The sequence below is a fragment of the Polyergus mexicanus genome, unplaced genomic scaffold, assembly GCF_030449975.1.
Source record: "Polyergus mexicanus isolate NDT 795.1 unplaced genomic scaffold, iyPolMexi1.0 SCAF_14, whole genome shotgun sequence".
Lineage (NCBI taxonomy): Eukaryota > Metazoa > Arthropoda > Insecta > Hymenoptera > Formicidae > Polyergus > Polyergus mexicanus.
In genome coordinates, this window is record NW_027223334.1 from 2,441,614 (window position 1) to 2,462,461 (window position 20,848).

Here is a 20,848-nt window from a genome sequence, read left to right on the forward strand (position 1 = left end):
TACAGGGGCTCAGACATTGGACTAAGAATTCTTTTAATAATTTCCATTCTTATATAAAATCAAAAATTTGATAATAATTTTCTAATATGTAAGATACTTCAGATTTTAATAAATAAATTTTGAGATTATATAAAGACAAGAGAGATGTGAAAAAACTCGTATGCGTAAATTCACCACAATCTTTTTGCATCCGGATATCTGAATATTTCGGATACAAAGAAATTGTGAATGTACACAATTGCAAATTGAGTTTTTTCTTATTTCTCTTAGATATTCTCTGTCACTGAAGGAAGTCGAATGTGTACTAAAAAATTTACATTTTATAACTTCGTTATTATTATAATACAGAAAAACTATATACACGCTAGATCTTGACTCTTATAGAGGCCTAATTTCTTTTTATTTTTTTCATATGTTAAGGATATTATGTCGATAAATATACATAAAGCATTATTGCATATATATATTATATTGCTATGTCGCTGCAATATTATATTGCAATATTTCTGTAGGCGGACATTTTACTGTTGCTGCAATATCATAACAACGCTTGCAGCAACATTTCGCAATGTTTCTGCAATGTTGCAATCTTGCAGAAAAATATTGCTGCAATGTTATTGCAATCTTGCGGTGCTGTATGGGAAGCTTTGTCGGAATGGCAGCGAATTGACACGAAATTTAGTCGGTGGAAACGATTGAGACTAAATGATGCCAACTTTTATTTTTCATTATTTTATAACCATCAATATATAATCGATATATAATCTATATATCGATGTTCGTAACAGTTATCGTTTGTTCGTATTAATCATCAAAACGGAAAATTAACAAAAAGATTGTCAAGGATTATATATGTTTATTTACATTCACAAGTAAAAGTTAAGTTGGCTCTACTGAAATATCAATTTTTCTCGCTTCTATTCTACTTTCAGTGGAAACAGTACATTAAATTCGATGCGCACCGAAACAGAATCGGATTGACGACTTCGGTGGAAACTAGACCAATGAGAGCTCTGCTTTTCCGAAAAAAATAAAGCTCTCATTGGATATCGCCCATCATTCATCGCTCATCGTGTCCAATGCGCGAGGGTCATTGTTACAAAAATAAACAAATTCACTAAAATATCTATGATTTCATTTGCCGAAATCTAGTAAATCTGTTCACTTTTGTAATTTTCACTTTGTAACAATCGATTCCCTGTTCCTATCGCCTGGCATTGTGCAAGGGACTTAATAGTAGGCGAGTACAGTGTAAAAATTCTTTTGGACAAATAGAAATTTTTAATGTATATATTATAAAATATTTCCATGATAATTTTCTCTTCATCCGTCACATGCGATCGTCAGTTACGAGTTCATGATAATGAGGCGTGATAATAATAATAATTCGAAATATCAATGATATTAAAATATTATTTCGTCGTGTGACATGCTTAACGAAATAGTTAAAATCATATATGCTATCGATTGAGAGTCTGATTGGTTAAGCCAGTATTTAATGCAAGCATGGCCGCCCTGCCGTCACCTACGCAGGTACATTGCAATTTTAACAATTTTATGAGGATATAATATTTGATACATTGGCTCACACGTATCGAGAGAGTTTCTTTTCATGAAATTTTATTGTAATCCGCGCCAAATCATTGTCCTTATCGCCGAATTTTCGATTCTTTATCAGGGTAATGCCTCGGACAATTTAGTTCGAAGTATTCCGATTCGATGGCGGAGTATCATTTTACATGTACCTCCGATAAATTTTAATTTGTCTTTTAAATAAATACTCCATTATTTTTGATGATTTATCGATCATATATTCGATAAAAATAAGCATTGATAAATTTCTTGTCATTCTTTCATTGATTATTTTCTTATTGAATTATATGCATATTATTTATTATTTATGTTTTTATTATTATTGCTTTATTTTGTAAGAAATACAAATTATCAGTGAATATGAATATCGTTTCTTTATAGGTGGCTGGAAGCCATAGTGCGATCTATGAAGCTTATTATAATCAGGTATATATCATCTACAAAAAAAAAGAGCAGATACTTTTATAAAGTGTATAAGCAGTCGTACGTGAGTAAAAAATACCATCTATTGTTTCTAGATTGATCCAAATGGATATGGACAAATTGAAGCAATGGATGCTGCAAGATTTCTTAAGAAATCCCAGCTGAGTGATGTTATTCTAAGTAAAATATGGGATATGGCTGATCCACAATCACGTGGTTTCTTAGATAAGTCTGGGCTCTTTGTTGCTTTGAAACTATGTGCATTAGCTCAGACAGGGAAGGATTTAAATATGTCTAATTTGAGTCTTGAATTGCCACCACCAAAAATGGTAAATTTATCTACATGTTATATGCCTGTTCAATTGGAACAAATTCTATATTGTATATCTTTTTATCAGGGAGATATACCAGTTATTCCACAGAAGACTATTACTAATGCTCTGCCAGTAATAACATCTATTAGCAATGGAGATTGGTCAATTAATCCTACAGAGCGAGCAAAATATGATCAACTTTTTGATAGTTTACAGCCATCTAATGGATATATATCTGGAAATAAAGTAAAAGGTGTTCTTATGGATAGCAAACTTCCTTTAGATACTCTTGGAAAAATTTGGGATTTAGCGGATATGGATAAGGATGGTATGCTGGATAGGCATGAATTTGTAGTTGTAAGTATATACTAATATAAGAATATATAAGTAATAGTATAACTAATATAAGAGCGTGCGCGCGTACGCACGCGCGCGCGCGCACACACACACACACACACACACATATATATATATATACAGGGTGTCTGATAATAATCGCCCCACCCATAATGCGCAGGTAGAGTGGGTTAAACTGAGCAAAAAAGTCCTATAACGTTTTTTTCTATCACGCTTAATAAAGAAATGTGCATATACTACCAATCATACTACAGACACCCTGTATATATATATATATATATATATATATATATATATATATATATATAAAATTTTAAGTTAATTAATTATTTTTTATATGTGGACTGAATAACTTTTGCATATTTTACTCCTGCAGTATCAGCTCAAAAAAAATATATATATATATATATATTTTTTTTTTGTACATTGAAACATATTTTTTGTATAGAAATATACTTTTGCACTGAGATGTACTTTAGGTGATAAATATTGCTGATGTTATATTATTTATTTTTTATTATATATGTATATATATATATATATATATATATATATATATATATATATATATAATATTTTTATTAGTTATTTTCTTTTTTTTTTTTTATACAATTCTGATTATTATATAGGCCATGCATCTTGTATATAAAGCACTGGAAAAATATGCAATACCAAATGTACTTCCACCAGAATTAATGCCACTTGGTAAAAGAAAAGATATAATTCCCAAGGCTAAATCTCCTATACCAATGAACATAGTAGCAGCAGCATCACCATCATCGCAACCACCACCAATTCCACCTTTGCCAAATACGACGGCTGTAAAGAGCTTGACTGGATTAGATGTTGTAAAAGTATTTATCTCTTGGACCGTAATTAAAAAACTAATAACACTTCCATAATATTTCCACATTATCAAAGGTTGTTCGTGCTTTATATATTTACAGACAGGCATGCAGCAATGGGTCGTTTCTATTGAGGATCAAATAATTGCAGAGAAGCTGTTTTCACAAGCTGACATGGATAGGGATGGATTTGTCTCTGGTACAGAAATCAAAGATGTCTTCCTACAAAGTGGACTTCAACATACTATATTAGCACATATATGGTGAGAGAAGTGTGATCTTATAAGAATTCGTCAAAAATTACTAATGATGATTATAATAGAGATATATTTAATGTTATGAATTAGGAGTTTATGTGATACTTGTCAAAATGGTAAACTGAACAAGGAACAATTTGCCTTAGCTATGTGGTTCATTAAACAAAAGCTCAATGGCATAGACCCTCCAGCAAGTTTAACTTCTGAGATGATACCACCTTCTATGAGAAAAGTTGGAGAAACTATTGTGGTAACTTTATTCAAATATTCTACTAATGATATGTTATACAGTGGAATCATGAAATAATTTATCTCAATATAGCAGACAGTATTCGTTCCATATGTGCTAGGTCACTCCTGAGTAGCATGAGAAAAAACAAGTTTATGCAAGCCTCGCGTAATCGCTACAGTCTACATTCTTGAATTTTGGGAATAGGAATAATCTCGTTATACTGGATCAGAATCCCATACATTATTTCAAGGTCCCACTGTATTAATGGAAAATTATTCATTACACCTTTTATATGTATATATATGCACATTTTACAAATTGTTGATACGAGTGATCTTACGTCATCACAAAATTCTAATGCATTGTATATCGTGTACGTCCTTTGAATGCTCTCCACAACATTATTAAAACTACACTAATTATGAAGATGGCGCCAATTAAAATAATATGGTGATTCAATTTGATTTCTAGTTCTCCAATCACATTCAATTTTATTATTCCAACAATTTCATTATTTTGCCAGCAACTAATAATAAAAATCAATTTTTAAATGCTATTCAGTCTGTAGATTTGACTAATAAATTTCGGATTTAAATAATTTGATCGAGGTTCTATAAAATAAAAAATCACAATGTTTTTAGATTTTTCTATGGCAAATAAAATCCAACTAAGAATAATAATGCGTGTTTTATAGAAAATTAATTTTTTTAGAAACTATAAATAGTTAATTAAAATGATTTTACAAAATTGAAGGTTTTTATTTTTAATAAACAAAATGTTTATTAAAATGAGATTATTTTAATCACTTGGTATCGTACTAAAAAAAATTATGCCTTGTACACAACTATTCAATTTTTAAAAAAATTAATTTTTTTCTACAATATTTATGCATTATTATCCATAATTGGCTCTTATTTGGCTTTAGGGGAATACTTGGTTTAATTTACCTATATGTATTTGAATCCTCAAACTTTAGGGATTCAAATACTATATGAAGTTGAGAATTAATATGAATTCTTCCATTTGATTGAAGTTTTATGTGAGATGGAATAATCGATTTGTTACCAATGTTCCAAACAATTGGGATATCTGCATTCAGATTTCTAAAGTATGAACAAAATTGTATTGTTTTTTATTTTTATCATTATTGAACAGTCTTTGCAGTTAATTTTGTAAGTATTATATTACCCTGGACAGATGAGTTTGATCTTTTTATTATATTTTTCATAAATCACATTACGTGTGATTGATGGTAATGGTTGAGGAGGTATTCCTTGAATCATAGAATATATACCAGCACTATTATTCGCACTTTCGAGAATGTTTCCTCTTTCATCACGTACTTCAAATATCATGTTTTTTTGGCATTTTTTCTGCATAAGAATAATTATCTATTTTTTCTTATTCATTGAATTCTTGTTAAAATTTCTGGTTCCTTATTGCAATCATGTTAATTTATAACATCAATCATGAAAACATCTTTTTCTTGCATGTAATTTTTTTCCTTTATATTAAAATAGTTTTTTTGATATATATGTATATTACTTTTTAAAATTCATATAATTTGCTAAAATATTCTGAGAATTGAAAATTTCTATCTCTTCTCTGTATGAATTAATAAATAGCCCTAATTTTGATCGACAAAAGAAAGTTTGTCATAAAAAATTTTGCTGTAAATATATAATAAATATGTAACATATATGTAAATTGAATTGTATTTATTTATTCAAATTTTAAAAAGGGAGTTTTTGATATATTTTATTAATTTCTACTACTGAACACATGCGAATGGTGGCATGCAAAGAAATTTTTTTTCTTTTTTTCTTTTTTTATATATAATACAAAAAAGAAAATTTATATGATATTTCTTTCTTCTAACATCATAATTCAATATAGTTACAGGCAGGAACCAGGAGTTTTAATACACTTTAATGTGAATACCTTGCAATATCGTCTCATAATTTCGGTGCTTCTGTTCTTAATAATCGGCATTAATTGTATTTGTTTTGGCACAAGACTCGATTTACATGGTATTTTATTTTTAAATAATAATAATGCCGTTCTTAATTGAACTTCTGAACTTGAATTTGTTTTTGTAGTTTGTTGAATTGTATTTTCATGCATTTGATTCCGCTCATATGCTTCAGCTTAAAGTAAAATTAGCGAGAAAAAACATATATATAAAAAAACTTTGCTTTTGATTTATCTTTGCGTTTTGTAATACTTATCAATTATTAATGTACTTTTCTCAATGAAATATCTGTTTACTGATGTTTCTAAAAGGGAAATAGTGCAGTAACCATATCGAAGCTTTATACCAACTGCATTGCATACAGAACAGGGACTCCAAAGTGTCCAAGTAGTATAAATCTTCAGCTTATAATCCATCATTTTAACTGATGTCACTTGTGGCATATGAGATGTTATGTTTGAATATAGATCTTCGGCTTCGCTATCGATATGTAAATAGTGAATTAGTCCCACAGTATCTCCCATTTCACACCAATAAATTCCCGCTTGTTCTAACTTAAAAAAAAGATGTGTTCTTTACATATGATGATTTGTGTTTATATATCATATATATATATATGTGCTTTGAATTTATACTTTGACATTATACATGATGATATATTGATTATCAGGTGAATTGAAAATGTGATTAGTATTTTGTATTATATTTTTAACAGTACTGTTTGTACTGCTACTATTGAAATACCATTTTATTAAATTAACCATATGCATGTCCATAGGCGAAATGCAAATTTGACACTTCAAACTGTAAATTAGATTGCACAAACTTTATCATAATTATGTATTACGAATTTCAATGATTATCTTTATTGAGCGCACGTTATAGATGTTCCTTCTAATGCTATGAGTGCAGTCGGGTAAATAATTTTCTCGTGCCCTATATCTGCATGCATTTCTTTCAAACACTTGTAATACTTTAGCCACTGTTGTTTATGTAATTGTCTTAAAGTTTCGTTAGTTCTTGGATATTCATATTCATCAATATTCAGAAATATATTTCCATCTAAATTTATAGGAAATTATTATACAAATAGATGAAATTATTAATTTGCGTATATAATTACCTATGTGCCAAAATAATACATTGCTTAAATAGCAAACTAACACAGACAACTTATATATCTGCATAATTACTATTCACACTGTGAAGTTATTCGCTGATGAAGTATGAATAAAATGTCTTTTTTTTTTCTTTTTTTTCTTTTTAATGAAATATTTCAGAATATGTATGATAATTATAAATAGATATTTATTTCCCGCCTTTTGGTTTTGATAGGCTCTTCAAACTTATTTGATTTCTTTTTCCTATTTTTGTTTCTAGATTTTCTTTGACTTTCTTCTTTTCTTTTCTTGCCCTTATAATTTTATTCATCCATCTAATTTCTTATCCCCAATTATATAGAATTATATTTATTTATCTAAATGTAAAATTATCATTTTAATTAACAACTCATGAATTATTACAATTAACGATTTATTTTTACATCATAATCGTTATTTGAGTTAAATTAATCGAAATTTTTGTAATTTGTAATTGCAAAAATTTTTTTGATATGATTTAATTTTCTATAATATAGATTAATATCTTAAAGTATACATATTGCATTTTATGATTGGAGATATCATAACAATGCTCATAGAGATATTAATATTTCGATATGTTTATACTGCAGGAAAACAATAACATATCAGGTTATTCAAATCCAGAACTAGATATGATAAGTAAGGACATAGCAGAGCTTGTTCGTGAAAGACAAAACATGGAACAGGATATAGCGCAAAAGGAAGCAGATATTAAAATAAAAAACGGAGAAATTAAGAGCCTTCAAAGTGAATTGGACACGCTAGCGGCAACCTTGAAACAACTCGGGAATCAAAAGGGTGAGGCGCAGAAGAGATTAAATGACTTAAAAGCGCAGGTAAACAACAGTTCGTTAATGTATTGATTAATGGCTTGCTTAGTGAATGTGCGCTGCTTTTTAAACACAATTATTTGCAGTGCACATGCAGTTGCTGTTTATACATTGCTTTTTCAAAACAAATCCGATCTTTCACGATGGCAATCTTCAACGAATACAATAATGTAATAAAGTAATAATAAATACATAGGAAAAATATATTTCCACTTTGCATACACCAGTATATTTCGATATACTATATACCAACAAACAATAATACAGATCACATTAAATAAGTGTTCAATATTTACAGAAGCTAATAAAATGGAGATTTATTTATTTATTTATTTATTTATTTATTTATTTATTTTTTTCTATTACTTTATTCCATTTTTTATATATTGTGAATCAAGTATTGTTTTATATAAATAAAAAATTAATAATCTCGACACATATTACATAATTATGATTAATCTTAAATTGAAAATGATATACTTGAAAAAAAAAAAGAAAGAAAGTAATAGAGAAAAGCATAATGCCTTAATTATTTATTTATTTTGTATCGTTTTTCGTTTTTTTATGATTTTGTTTTCTTATGTTTTGGCTTGTAGAAGGCTGAAGTAGATAGAGATTTGTGTGAAATCGAAGAGAAGATACAGGAAGAACTGGAAAAGGTACATAAAAGATCACAACATATCGCGGATTATTATTTTAATATATTTTTAATTCATGTTGAGTATGTGATCTTTTACCATAGGAAATCAATTTCGTAAAAATATTTTTTTTTTTTTTTTTTTTTTTTATAACTTATTTTTTCGAGTTTTACATTTCTGATATGTATCATATATGTATGTTTTTTTTTGTTTTTTAAAAATATTTATATCAAAATAAATAAAATACAATTTTTTACCTTATGCATAAAAAATTATACTGTAATAATGCAAAACATGGATAGATAATGCTAATATATTATTAGTGCTTTGCAGGTATGCATGAACTGTTTGTTCTGCACTTCTTTTTAATATACACTAAAATATAATTAAAAAATAATATAATATAATATAAATAAAATATAATTGAAAAATATAATTAAAAATATAAAATGCATATATTTTTATATTTCTACTTTTTTATTTATTTTTTATTTTGATCATATAAATACAATATAGATACAAAAGCATATTAATTAAAAATAAATTATTATTATTATTCTTACAAATTTTAAAATATATTATACACACTTCAAATTTATACAAGAAAAACGATTAAAATTTTTCATGAATTAAATCTTATGTTCATAAGGTCGATAAACTTCGTCAACAAGCTGAAGAACAGGAGTCAGTTTTAAGAATTCAAGAGGATGAACTGAATCTTAAAAGACAAGAACTTGAAGGACTGCGGCAAGAAGAACAACAATTGGAACAACAACAAAATAGAAACAGGGACCAACTTAATGAGCTCACGAAAAAATTACAAGATACTCAATTAGAAATCTGTCAAGCAAAAGCAAAGATCACACATCTGCAAGAACAGCAACGTCAAATGAGCGATGTCATTGCACTTTACGATTCTGCACTTGCCGCGGGAAATGCTGATCTTGTACCTGATACTAGTCTACGATTTATACCCGAGATCGAAGATATAGAGTGCGTATTTGCATTTCATATAAATATTAATCTACTTGAGAATATTAAGCTTCTATGAGAATTTTAATAATATCTTTATATATGTCTAAAACAAATATTAGGTACGAAACAACAAAAAATACAGAACAAACAAAAGAAACAAAAGCGGAAACTTTTTCTGATGTAACCGGAACTGCTACTTTAGATGGATTTGGAGAACAAGATCTTTTTGCAACGAATAAAGCCAAAGAAGTATTTAGTACACCAGTGTCTGATCCATTTGGAAATGCGTTTTCTGCACAGCCATCTAATGTGAGTTTTTCTTTAATTGATATTTATACATATATAATATTTATTTTCCCCTTCCGATTTTCATCTTGTAAGTGTGGTTACTAATAAAAAAATCTGTATAGGATAATTTTACAACAGATCCTTTTACCGCGTTTGACAATGCCGGTACAGCAACAAAACAAGATCCTTTTGATCCGTTTGATAATGGAAAGCGAGCCGAAAACAAAACATCTACAATTACGGCATCGGTATATAAAATTTTTATACCATTTCTATGAAAATATTTTACACATACATTTTTTATTTTATCAAGAGAAACAATAAGATGCTAATATAATTTTCTATTAAGAACACGAAGGATCCATTCGGTGATGATCCTTTTGCAAATCTTCACGCTCCACCGCGTCCTGAAAGCCCTAGTCCTGCTCTTCCACCAAAAAAGGCGAAGCAACCACCACCGAGACCAGCTCCACCACGACCGAGTCAAGGTCCTACTGGTCCATTAAGAGCCGCACCGGCCCCGCCAACACCTTCGCCCACGCCGGATCCATTCGCGAATGCAAATTCGGATCCATTTAGTGTTCAGCAAACGACGATCGATAACAATAACAGTTTCACATCTTCGACTGGATTTGCTGATTTCACCAATTTTGATTCTAAGGTATGTATCTAGCAATGTCCTGTTTTTAAACAGGTTTTTTATAATATCTGTGTATATTGTAACCTTTTTAATTATTTCTTTCAGAATAATATATTGTCTTTTAATAATTGTTTCAATATACAGCATGTTTTTTTTTTTTTTATAAAGCATTTCTATTATATTTGGTATATTCCTAAGCACACGTACCAAAATTTTATTATTTTTAATATATTGTTTAGTATTAATATACAGGTTTTATATATACAAGATGTGAATTAATTAATTGAATACAAGATTGTATACAAGATGTAAATTAGAAAAAAGGATTAATTAATTCACAATTACTACATACATAACGATATTCCTTAATGAAGAATTAGTCGAAAAATTCTAAATCATTTTTTCTGCGATGCTTAATAAACAAAGAATTTTCGAATAAAATATACTTAATAACTAAATAATGACGTTCTGTGTGCGTGTGTATGTGAACGTGTGTATGTTTATAATTGAGTCTTTTTCAGATTTTTTTTAGTAATTCCTTTTTTAAACATCATAGAAAAAAATAATTTAGAATTTTTAAATTTATTTTTTATAAATAAATATCGCTATGTACTTGACGGCCCGAATTAATTAATATTTCATATATGATAAACATAAATGACAAATAAATTCCTCATCTATAAATTTAAAAATAAAGCTTATACATATATTTGTATGAATGCATATACAATGAGCACAAAAAGTTATTGTATAACATTTTAACAAAATCTTTGTATGAATTCCATTAATTAATTTTTATAAAACATTTCAATTTTGGAAGATATAATACACATTAACTAGAAAACAACAAAATAATAATAAATCTACTAATTTTTAATCTTTCTTGCTCTCTTTTTATTTTTGTTTATTCTTATTTTTTTCTTCTACTTATTTTACTTAACATTGTTGGGTTTTCAAAACATAAAAAAGAAGTAAAAATATTTCATTTATATTAAAAATATCTAGACAAGAAAAACGCGTAAACAAATCTACATACATTATAATAAGCATTTTACGTACATATTATGTATATATAAAATTTTAAAAAAAAATATATATATATAGACTGGTCTATAATTTGTGGTACAATCGGCAACAGACTGATTTTTTATGAAAAAATTAATCGGAATTGCAGAATGAAATTTTTTCATATGGGTTTTGTTTTTGATAAGATCGACTTTAAATATTAGTCGAATACTTTCTGTTTACAGTGTTCAGTGCGTACTTTAACATAGGATATGTAAATTAAAATGAGACACGATATTTCCTTTTGAAAATGTCCTTTACATTTTTTTTTAATTAAAAGAAATAAAATTTAAAAATTTCATTCTGCAATTTCGACTTATTCTTTCCTGAAGAACCGATCTCTTGCCGGTTGTACCACGAATTACGGACCATCTTGTATATGCTGTATATACTGTAACCCTGTATATATAAAATTAAAAATATAAAAATTTTTAGACAAAATATTTATATTTTTAATTGTATTATATTTTTATTTAATTATATGTTATATAATTTGTCATTTTTATTTTGCTTTCATGATTTAAACAAACTGAAATATTAATAATTTCCATGCATGTTAATATCCAGATAGAAAATGTTAATATCTAGATAAAAAAAAAAAAATCCATCTTAAAAGATATGTAAAAAGATCATTAATTTCTTTAGTCAAGTCTTTAATTAAATCATGAACTATACAAAAGATATATGAAAATATAATTTATATTAAATACAATAATTTTTTTAGTTATAAAAAACAATTTTATTAATAATTACATTTTTATTATTTACATATAATAAATTTGAGGAATATATCATATGGAGAAGAAGAAGAAAAAGAGAATAGTTTGTTTCCTTTTCTTTTGTTACAACTTATAAATTTTTTTGAAGTAATATAAATATAACAATAACATTAAAAATAAATGTAACAAAAAAAAACAAATAAAAATAACATTTTTACAATTAAATAGTTATGGAACTGGATGTTTTTTTTAACTTTGATTTGAAGTAAAACATGGCAATTATTGTTTTAAGTTCCTTGTTTTTTAATTATCAGTAAAAATCGGCTTCTTATCATAATAGATTTGAATAACGATGATATACTATATAAATTGAATAACAAAAATCGTAACTAGCGATATTCGTTCATTCAAACAGCTTAGTATCACAAAATACGATTATATATATACATTAGAGCTGCAATGAATATTAGGCAGCTATTCGATATTCTGCCTATTTGGCCGAATACCGAATAGTTTTAAATGTAAAAATGAAAGGAAATAGTAGCTAATAGACTGTTACCATTTCAGCCGCAGATGCGTAGTTTTAACTTGCTAGAACTAGAGTATCTAATTTATTTATTTATTTATCTTTTTATATATCTAAGATTAAATTAAATTAAATAAAACACATTTATTGTTAAATAATGTATTTATGCGGGAAGGCGCAGTCGGGAATGCCGCGAGCCCGCTGCATTATTTTCGAATAGTCTATGTTGAACCATTGGCGCCAAAAACCGTGTCTAATATTCGCCGAATATTCGATTATTCGGCACATGACTTTGCCTAATATTCGGTATTCGGTCGAATATATTATTCGTTGCATCTCTAGTATACATATAACTGTATCAATATTAAACGTTTAGAAAATCTCAATTTTTTAATATTACTGTTGAGTTTTTTTTATGACATTTATTAATGTACTAATTGTATTTAATTTTATTTTATATTTAGGTAGCAGGTGCACAATTTTGAGTTTACCTACCATTCAGCTGTCTTCTGAAGCACACACATTGGCTCCAGATTAATTAATTTTTTTATTACTTTTCTCTTTCTTTCTCTATTTATATAGGACATTCTACGTTTATTTACGTTATTGTCTTACAAAAGAATATAATTTTTATTGTTATTCTTAACTTATGTAGAAGATATTCGAATCGGGTGAATGGATAACGATTTGCAAGATTTCTTGCCTTGTCAGAATCATTTTCCAATACGCGATTCGAACATCACGTAAAATTACAGCACTGCATCTTTATGCAAGAATAATCTAATCCAGCCAGCAGCCAAAGGATGGTCGACGGTATCCGCGTTATTTTCTTCTACCTTTTCAGTAAAACAAAACTGACCAGTGACAAAAACCTGCTTCAGCCAGAACCAGCGCCTAATCGGACTGCACCATCGAGACCGACAAATAAAACGCACGTAGTATCGGGGCAACTGAAACTCTCAGATTTCACGGAGGATCCTTTCCGGGACTATCGTTATGAGGACCCCTTCAATATAACGGACCCGTTTGCCGATGAGACAGAGGACTTGAATGCGAATAAGAGCAGCGGGATAGACAAAATGGATCTTTTCGACTTCGGGACAACATCTGCTTTTTTGGATAAAAATGCATCGGTTAAAGCCTTCGATAATGATTTCACGAGCACTTTTCCGCACATTAAAACAAAAGTCGAGAAGAGCAGTATGAATAAATTTGATGTCGACTTCGGAAAAGCATTCTCTGCCGATAACAGAAACATTAGAGGCATCGAAAATGACTCATTTACCAAAGTCAAGACGAGAACAATCGATCTCGACGACGCATTTTCGGTTAAAAATGCGAAAACTATCACGAGGAATGAATTAGACCTAGCACAGACTTCGAAGTATAATATTTATAACGACGAGAAGCTCGCGAATAATTTTGGCAAGATGTGGAACGGTAATAACGTAACTAACTTATCGGAAGAGGAGCAATTGGTATGGGCGGAGAAACAAAGTATAAAAGCGGAAGAAGAAAGGCTTAGACTTAAAGAAAAGGAAGACGCCGAATTAGCTCTAGCTATCGAACTGAGTCGACAAGGAAAATCGGAAAATGTTTGAAATTTAATCGATACGCTATTTCTTTATATTGATATCACCATAAAAATTCATTGAATTGCATGATGTTTAAGCTTGCACTGTCGTGTATTAACACTACATATAGAAACGAAATGTAGATGCATTATCATGACAATAACGTCGAATACAAACATTCAAAATTATCCAAAAGAAGAAGAGAAGTTATTGTGGATGTTACTATAGTATGTTTTCGATTTTGAAGTATAATTCATTAAAATCTTTCGATATTTTCAAAAGTAATCATTCACAAAATTTAGATTTATTTTATTTTTTCGATCTTTTTAAATTTTATTTTATTTATTTATTTTTTTTTTTTTTTTCATTCCCTTTTCTTTTAATTTCAACAATAATCTATGATTTATATTATGAGCTTTATATAATGTTTGTTGTGAACATTATTGATTCAAGTGCGCGTTATGCTGTTATATATATATTAAAATCACAATTATAACTACATGAACGATAATAGATAATATAATAGATAATATAATAAATAAAGTATAATATATAGGGAATTTATGTTGTACAAGTTATTCAATTATAGAGATAAACGGTAATATAATATCATTAAATGCGCATTATCAATATGTAAACATCTATATAATAATCGAAAATGTATATTATAAGATTTTAAACAATATTCATTGCTGATTACACGATCATTTGCATATAAACAATTAGGCCACTTTACCACAGTACCAGTTGTAACTTCGTGTAAAAAAAAAAAAAGAAGATGAATAAGTAAATATACATTGTCGATAAATAAAATATCAAAGTAATATCTGCGACAATGCCGTCTATTCAATTTTCAATTTTCTAGGATATAAGTTCCAAAGAATATAGTGTTCAAACGTGTGTGTTCTGTGTGCTTGGCGAAACGGGCTTTATTTGATAAAACTTGGAAACCAAACACAAAAAGTAATGTCTATCTTAACTATGTTTTAATATCATAATTTCGACAACGACGTTATATTTTATATATGATGTGTATATATTATCATTACGATACATTAAATCGCGATAATTCTTATTATGTAAGTTTCTATTATGTCATAATTGTTTAGTTATAAGATAGTATATACACTGTATATGCAAGGATGTATTCTATTATAAGATATCATTAATAATACCAGTGCAAAAGCAAACTTACGTCAATATATCAATATTACGTGAGTGTTTATTCAGGTTCGCATATATTTGTTGTGTGTTTTTATTTTTATTCCATCTTTGTAGCTGTTATAACATATATATGTATGTGTGTACATGAGTATGCATATTTACTATAGATACTCGTTACTTATACTATATATATATATATATACACAATATTATAAGTTTGCATTAAGATTTCACCAAAATAAATGTGTAATACTTCTAAAAAATGTTCCATTTTACATGCATACATAACATCGTTCGATATGGGCTAAGCACAAATTCTTGGTTTTCTCGAAAAAAAATTATTAATCCGTTGAGTAAATTTTCTGACTACTTGTCATGTTTTACAGCTTTATCACCCTCGTGATATGCAGCAACATCGCGCTAATAAACATATTAATTTCATATACAGGGTGTCCCATTTTAATCTCCTCAGGCAAATATCTCAAAAACCAAGCCCGGAAGAGAAAAATGTTTCAGACAAAAGTTGTTTAGTTTCGAGGGGGCCGTAAGATGGTACCATTGGTTTGACCTTGGAAAATCATTTGAAGGTCGTGTGAAGGTCAACTTTAAAATCTTAAATGGAAACCCCCATTTTTTATTTAGTATTCTTGTAGCTGACATCGAGAGCTTTCCAAAACACTATAATAAAGTATTTTTTCATTAAGTACTTTTTGAGTTATTTTATATTTTAATCTGACATATTTTTATCTGACATATTTTGATATAAAAAATTAAATATTTCGTAAAATATTCAGTTTTCGATAATCTTACCGTAATACTTTTATGTACAGAATAATGAGACAAATTAATTAGTGCCAAAAAAAAACAAATAATTGTTTAAAAAAATACATTGTAAATAATTTTCTTAAAAACAATTTTTTTTTTATACTAATTGATTTGTCTCATTATTCTGTACATAGAAGTATTACGGTAAGATTATCAAAAACTAAATATTTTACGAGATATTTAATTTTTCATATCAAAATATGTCAGATTAAAATATAAAATAACTCAAAAAGTACTTAATGAAAAAATACTTTATTATAGTGTTTTGGAAAGCTCTCGATGTCAGCTACAAGAATACCAAATAAAAAATAGGGGTTTCCATTTAAGATTTTAAAGTTGACCTTCACATGACCTTCAAATGATTTTCCAAGGTCAAATCATTGTCACCATCTTATGGCCCCCTCGAAACCAAACAACTTTTGTCTGAAACATTTTTCTCTTCCGGGCTTGGTTTTTGAGATATTTGCCTGAGGAGATTAAAATGGGACACCCTGTATATTAATCTAAGAATATAAAATTATACCTATGTATAGTCAAGGTGAAAATGATATGTTTGTGATACATAATATACAGGGTGTCTGATAATAATCGCTTCACCTGTAATGTGCAGATAAACCGGAGATTAAACGAAGTAGGAAAGTTCTTTACCGTTTTGCAATCTTCGCAATAATTAATGAGAAATTAAATTTAAAAAATCGGCCAATTATAACGAAAATCGCAAAATGGTAATTTCCTGTTCGGTTCAATCCGCTCTACTTGCACATTACAAGTGTGCGATTATTATCAGATACCCTAATCGCGATACACTTATGCCTCATTTGTTTAGATCGAAAATTATAGCACAACATATATATAAGTACTTGCACATATATCATATATATTGTAAGTATATAGATTTCATAATAACACAGACATTTGTTAAAATCGATAAAATATGTTTGAACAAGCATACAGAGTTGTGATGTAGTAAAAATTCATATTTTATTGAAAATAATCTGTTGTATTTATATACTAGCAGCGATCGCTAATTAAATCGTTTCACCGTTAATGTTCTCTATGGAATATATTTTTAACCATATAATCTAGTGCTTAAACATTTTTTTCGTAATATATTTTCTTACGTTCAGCATAAATATACATATACAATATACACGCACACATTGAAATAAAATGTTTATTTTTGTACATTTCGAGAAGCACGCCTCGAAATATTGGAAAATAAATTAACAATATATATATATATATTTCTTGAAATTATGGTAATTACTTAAAGTGGTGAAATAAATAAATGTATTCTAAAAATAAAATTTATTTTTATCACTTTGAGACAATTACGCAAAAAATAAACATTAAATTTCGATAGGTATTTTTTAAAATCTATTTCCTATATAAGAGTAATAATGCGCGTGTGGGATTTTTATGGATTTTAAAATCTTTTGTATTACAAGAAGGGTCTTCTCTCTAAGACAATTAATTTTTAATTCTACTCAAAATGATTATTAGAGCTCTTCCTATAACCCTACAAAATATATATATTAATTTGTTACATCTTGTATGTGTATGAAAAAGTTGTACATATATTTTCTATACTCAATAGTTTTGAATCTTAAAAAAAGAAGACTTATGCTTTGATTTTACCTAAGACACGTGAAAACTCTCTGTGTTCTGGAAAAAAAAATCCATATATAATCGAATATAAATATATACATAATATATAATATATCCATATATGTTTTCTTTTTCTTGTATATATATGTAGTATAAAAAAATAATTGTTTTTAAGAAAAGTATTTACAATGTATTTTTTAAAATAATTATTTGTTTTTTTTTGGCACTAATTGATTTGTCTCATTATTCTGTATATAAAAGTATTACGGTGAGATTATCGAAAACTGAATATTTTACGAAATATTTTATTTTTTATATCAAAATATATATGTCAGATTAAAATATAAAATAACTCAAAAAGTACTTTATGAAAAAATACTTTATTATAGTGTTTTGGAAAGCTCTCGAGATAAGCTACAGGAGTATGTAATGAAAAATAGGGGGTTCCATTTAAGAAATTAAAGTTGTCCTTGACTTGTCTTTAACGATGTCATCCAAGGTCAAACCAATGACACCATCTTATGTTCCCCTCAAAACCATACAATTTTTGTTCAAAACGTTTTACCCTAAAATGCTTAGTTTTTGAAAGAAAGGGGGTGTACGGGTGGTCTAGGACACCCTATATATATATATATATATATATATATATAAAATTAAATAATAATATATATATATATATATTTAATTAATTAAATAATTAATTAAAATAATTAATATAATAAATAAATTAATAATTATTTTTCTCTATATGAACAGAGATTGTATTATATAAGAAAAAGAAAATATATATGGATATATTTTATATATAATTTTATATATATAATTTATGAATATCTGTTCACAAAAAATTACACATTGACTTTTATACGCTGGTTTGATTGTGAGTTAATATAAATTCACACGACTCTCGTTTCATCGCTTTAATTTTATATCATTATTTATAAATTAATTTTGAAAATGTTTATCGCTTGCACGCATATGTATATCATTGAAGAATATCTATATATTTGCATGAAAAAAAAAAAAAAAAAAAAAAAAAATTCGCTCGAAGGTCCCACCGAGATTTGAACTCGGATCGCTGGATTCAAAGTCCAGAGTGCTAACCATTACACCATGGGACCAATGCTAACAGCTGGTTCTATTAAAGAACTTTTTTAGAGCATTCTAAAGCCCTATTCAGATAAATTTTTATAAATGCGTAATGCATATGCATAGAAAAGAAACCTACAAACTTCTATACATATATTATATTAGATAATTAGATCGTTAAGGTCTAATCGTTCTCTTTCTAACCAGTCAAATCTTATATAAAATGTGATGCAAGGATAGCCCAGGATAGCCATTTCTATGTGGGCAGAATGATATACCGGGTGTCACGACCTCTCACAGCAGAGACCGATCTATTCTATATCTATATGTCTATGGTTTTAAACGTTTTCTTAACCCAATTCTTCTTGCGTACTATAACCATAATCGTGATAATCGTGAAAACGTAATTACTTTTGGCAATCACTTAATAATTACTTTTTAATATTAATAAATATGCCACGATTGCCTTTGCATTCTGCATCTGGAACAGGTATTATTTCGCCAGTCACCAAAGCAATACGGCTCGTTCGTTATGGTTGCACTAATAGACCGTTCTATCATATTATTATAATTGACGTAAGTTGGCCTATTATTTTTCAAGAAAATTGGAGTTACATAAATCCATCTTTTTTTAGCTACATTTCATTTATAATTTTTATAATTATATATATATATATATATATATATATAAAATTCTTATAGTGTTAATAAATTAATTTTTTTTACATCATAGGTTAAAAGGCAACCAAAAAAGCCACCAATAGAACAAGTTGGTACTTATGATCCTATTCCAAATGTATACAATGAGAAATTAGTATCACTCAATCTTGAAAGAATACAATATTGGTTCGCTAAAGGAGCACAGGTATCTAAACCTGTTGCGGATTTATTAGGACTTGCTGGATTCTTTCCTGTTCATCCAAGAACGTACATGAGAGCATGGAGAAATCGCAAAATTTTACAGGAAAGTGCTGCTAAAGAAAGTACATTTCAAGAACAAGCTACATCAGAGAGTTAAGATATATTTCTTTTGCAATGGAATTTGTTTTTTGTATATATTTTACGATTTATCAATAAAATTTTCGTCAAATATTATATGGAAAATGTATGTAATGTTGCAACATTGACTTTTAATTGTTGCAGACATTTAATATAGAATAGAATACTCCAATTTTTTGAAGCAAACTTCTCTATAGTTATGAATGTTTTTAAATAGTACAATATACAGCTTTATTGTTTGAAAAACAAATTTTTATTTATTTAAAAACAGACACACAAATATATATATATATATACAATATATATATATATATATATATATATATATATATATATATATTTATTTATTATGATATATTGTCTCTTCCTCTGTACGTATGTATGTAAGGACTGTCCTTATATAGTAAGAAAGGTCCTTATATACACACATACAGAGGAAGGAGACAATATAATAATATATGGAAAAGGTAGACGTCACCCGCAATATTTCAAATCGATAAAACTCGTAAAATATGTAAAATACTTACATTATATCATATATTGTTGTATTCGTTTCAAACAGTGCTACAACTTCTATATCATATCAAAATATTCACATTATAATAAAAAAATTATGCATACCTCTCCGTTCGTTAACAGATAGCTTTTAAAAGCAACCATTATGTTCACCAACAGAGTTTAGTTTGAACCATTTAATTTATATATTTGTTACGATCTATCTCTTTTAGATTGAAAGATAAAATGGGGAGTACTCTGCGTTGATACCACTGCTT

The 20,848-nt window shown here is 27.8% G+C and overlaps 3 protein-coding genes and 1 non-coding gene across 8 annotated transcripts; 2 read left to right on the forward strand and 2 right to left on the reverse strand.

Annotated features, from left to right (window-relative positions):
• Positions 1-1,291: 1,291 nt before the first annotated feature.
• Positions 1,292-16,054, forward strand: Eps-15 (Epidermal growth factor receptor pathway substrate clone 15). Of its 5 annotated transcripts, none has more exons than XM_070306776.1 (15): positions 1,292-1,533; positions 1,975-2,019; positions 2,112-2,345; positions 2,415-2,687; positions 3,317-3,541; positions 3,635-3,795; positions 3,880-4,039; positions 7,726-7,971; positions 8,052-8,135; positions 8,562-8,624; positions 9,253-9,596; positions 9,698-9,887; positions 9,989-10,114; positions 10,216-10,527; positions 13,702-13,852. In XM_070306776.1, the coding sequence occupies exons 1-15, from the start codon at positions 1,507-1,509 to the stop codon at positions 13,753-13,755; spliced, it is 2,544 nt and encodes an 847-aa protein (XP_070162877.1). In that variant the 5' UTR covers positions 1,292-1,506; the 3' UTR covers positions 13,756-13,852. The 5 variants fall into 5 exon arrangements, with proteins under 5 accessions (XP_070162877.1, XP_070162878.1, XP_070162875.1 ...); XM_070306777.1 differs by having other exon boundaries at positions 13,661-13,749; XM_070306774.1 differs by having other exon boundaries at positions 1,296-1,533; positions 10,225-10,527; positions 13,698-16,054.
• On the reverse strand, positions 4,376-7,180 carry LOC138939485 (Ig-like V-type domain-containing protein FAM187A). The gene is made up of 8 exons (XM_070307331.1): positions 7,117-7,180; positions 6,872-7,055; positions 6,629-6,797; positions 6,265-6,547; positions 5,963-6,168; positions 5,210-5,394; positions 4,969-5,124; positions 4,376-4,547 (listed from the first exon to the last, which is right to left on the reverse strand). The coding sequence occupies exons 1-8, from the start codon at positions 7,178-7,180 to the stop codon at positions 4,376-4,378; spliced, it is 1,419 nt and encodes a 472-aa protein (XP_070163432.1).
• A 2,982-nt stretch (positions 16,055-19,036) lies between the features above and the next one.
• Positions 19,037-19,108, reverse strand: Trnaq-uug (transfer RNA glutamine (anticodon UUG)). The gene has a single exon. It is a non-coding gene; the product is annotated as a tRNA-Gln (tRNA).
• Positions 19,109-19,494: 386 nt separating this feature from the next.
• Positions 19,495-20,258, forward strand: Mrps16 (mitochondrial ribosomal protein S16). Its single transcript, XM_070307109.1, has 2 exons — positions 19,495-19,652; positions 19,810-20,258. Exons 1-2 carry the CDS (start codon positions 19,530-19,532, stop codon positions 20,092-20,094), a joined length of 408 nt encoding a protein of 135 aa, XP_070163210.1. The 5' UTR covers positions 19,495-19,529; the 3' UTR covers positions 20,095-20,258.
• The last annotated feature ends 590 nt before the right edge of the window (positions 20,259-20,848 follow it).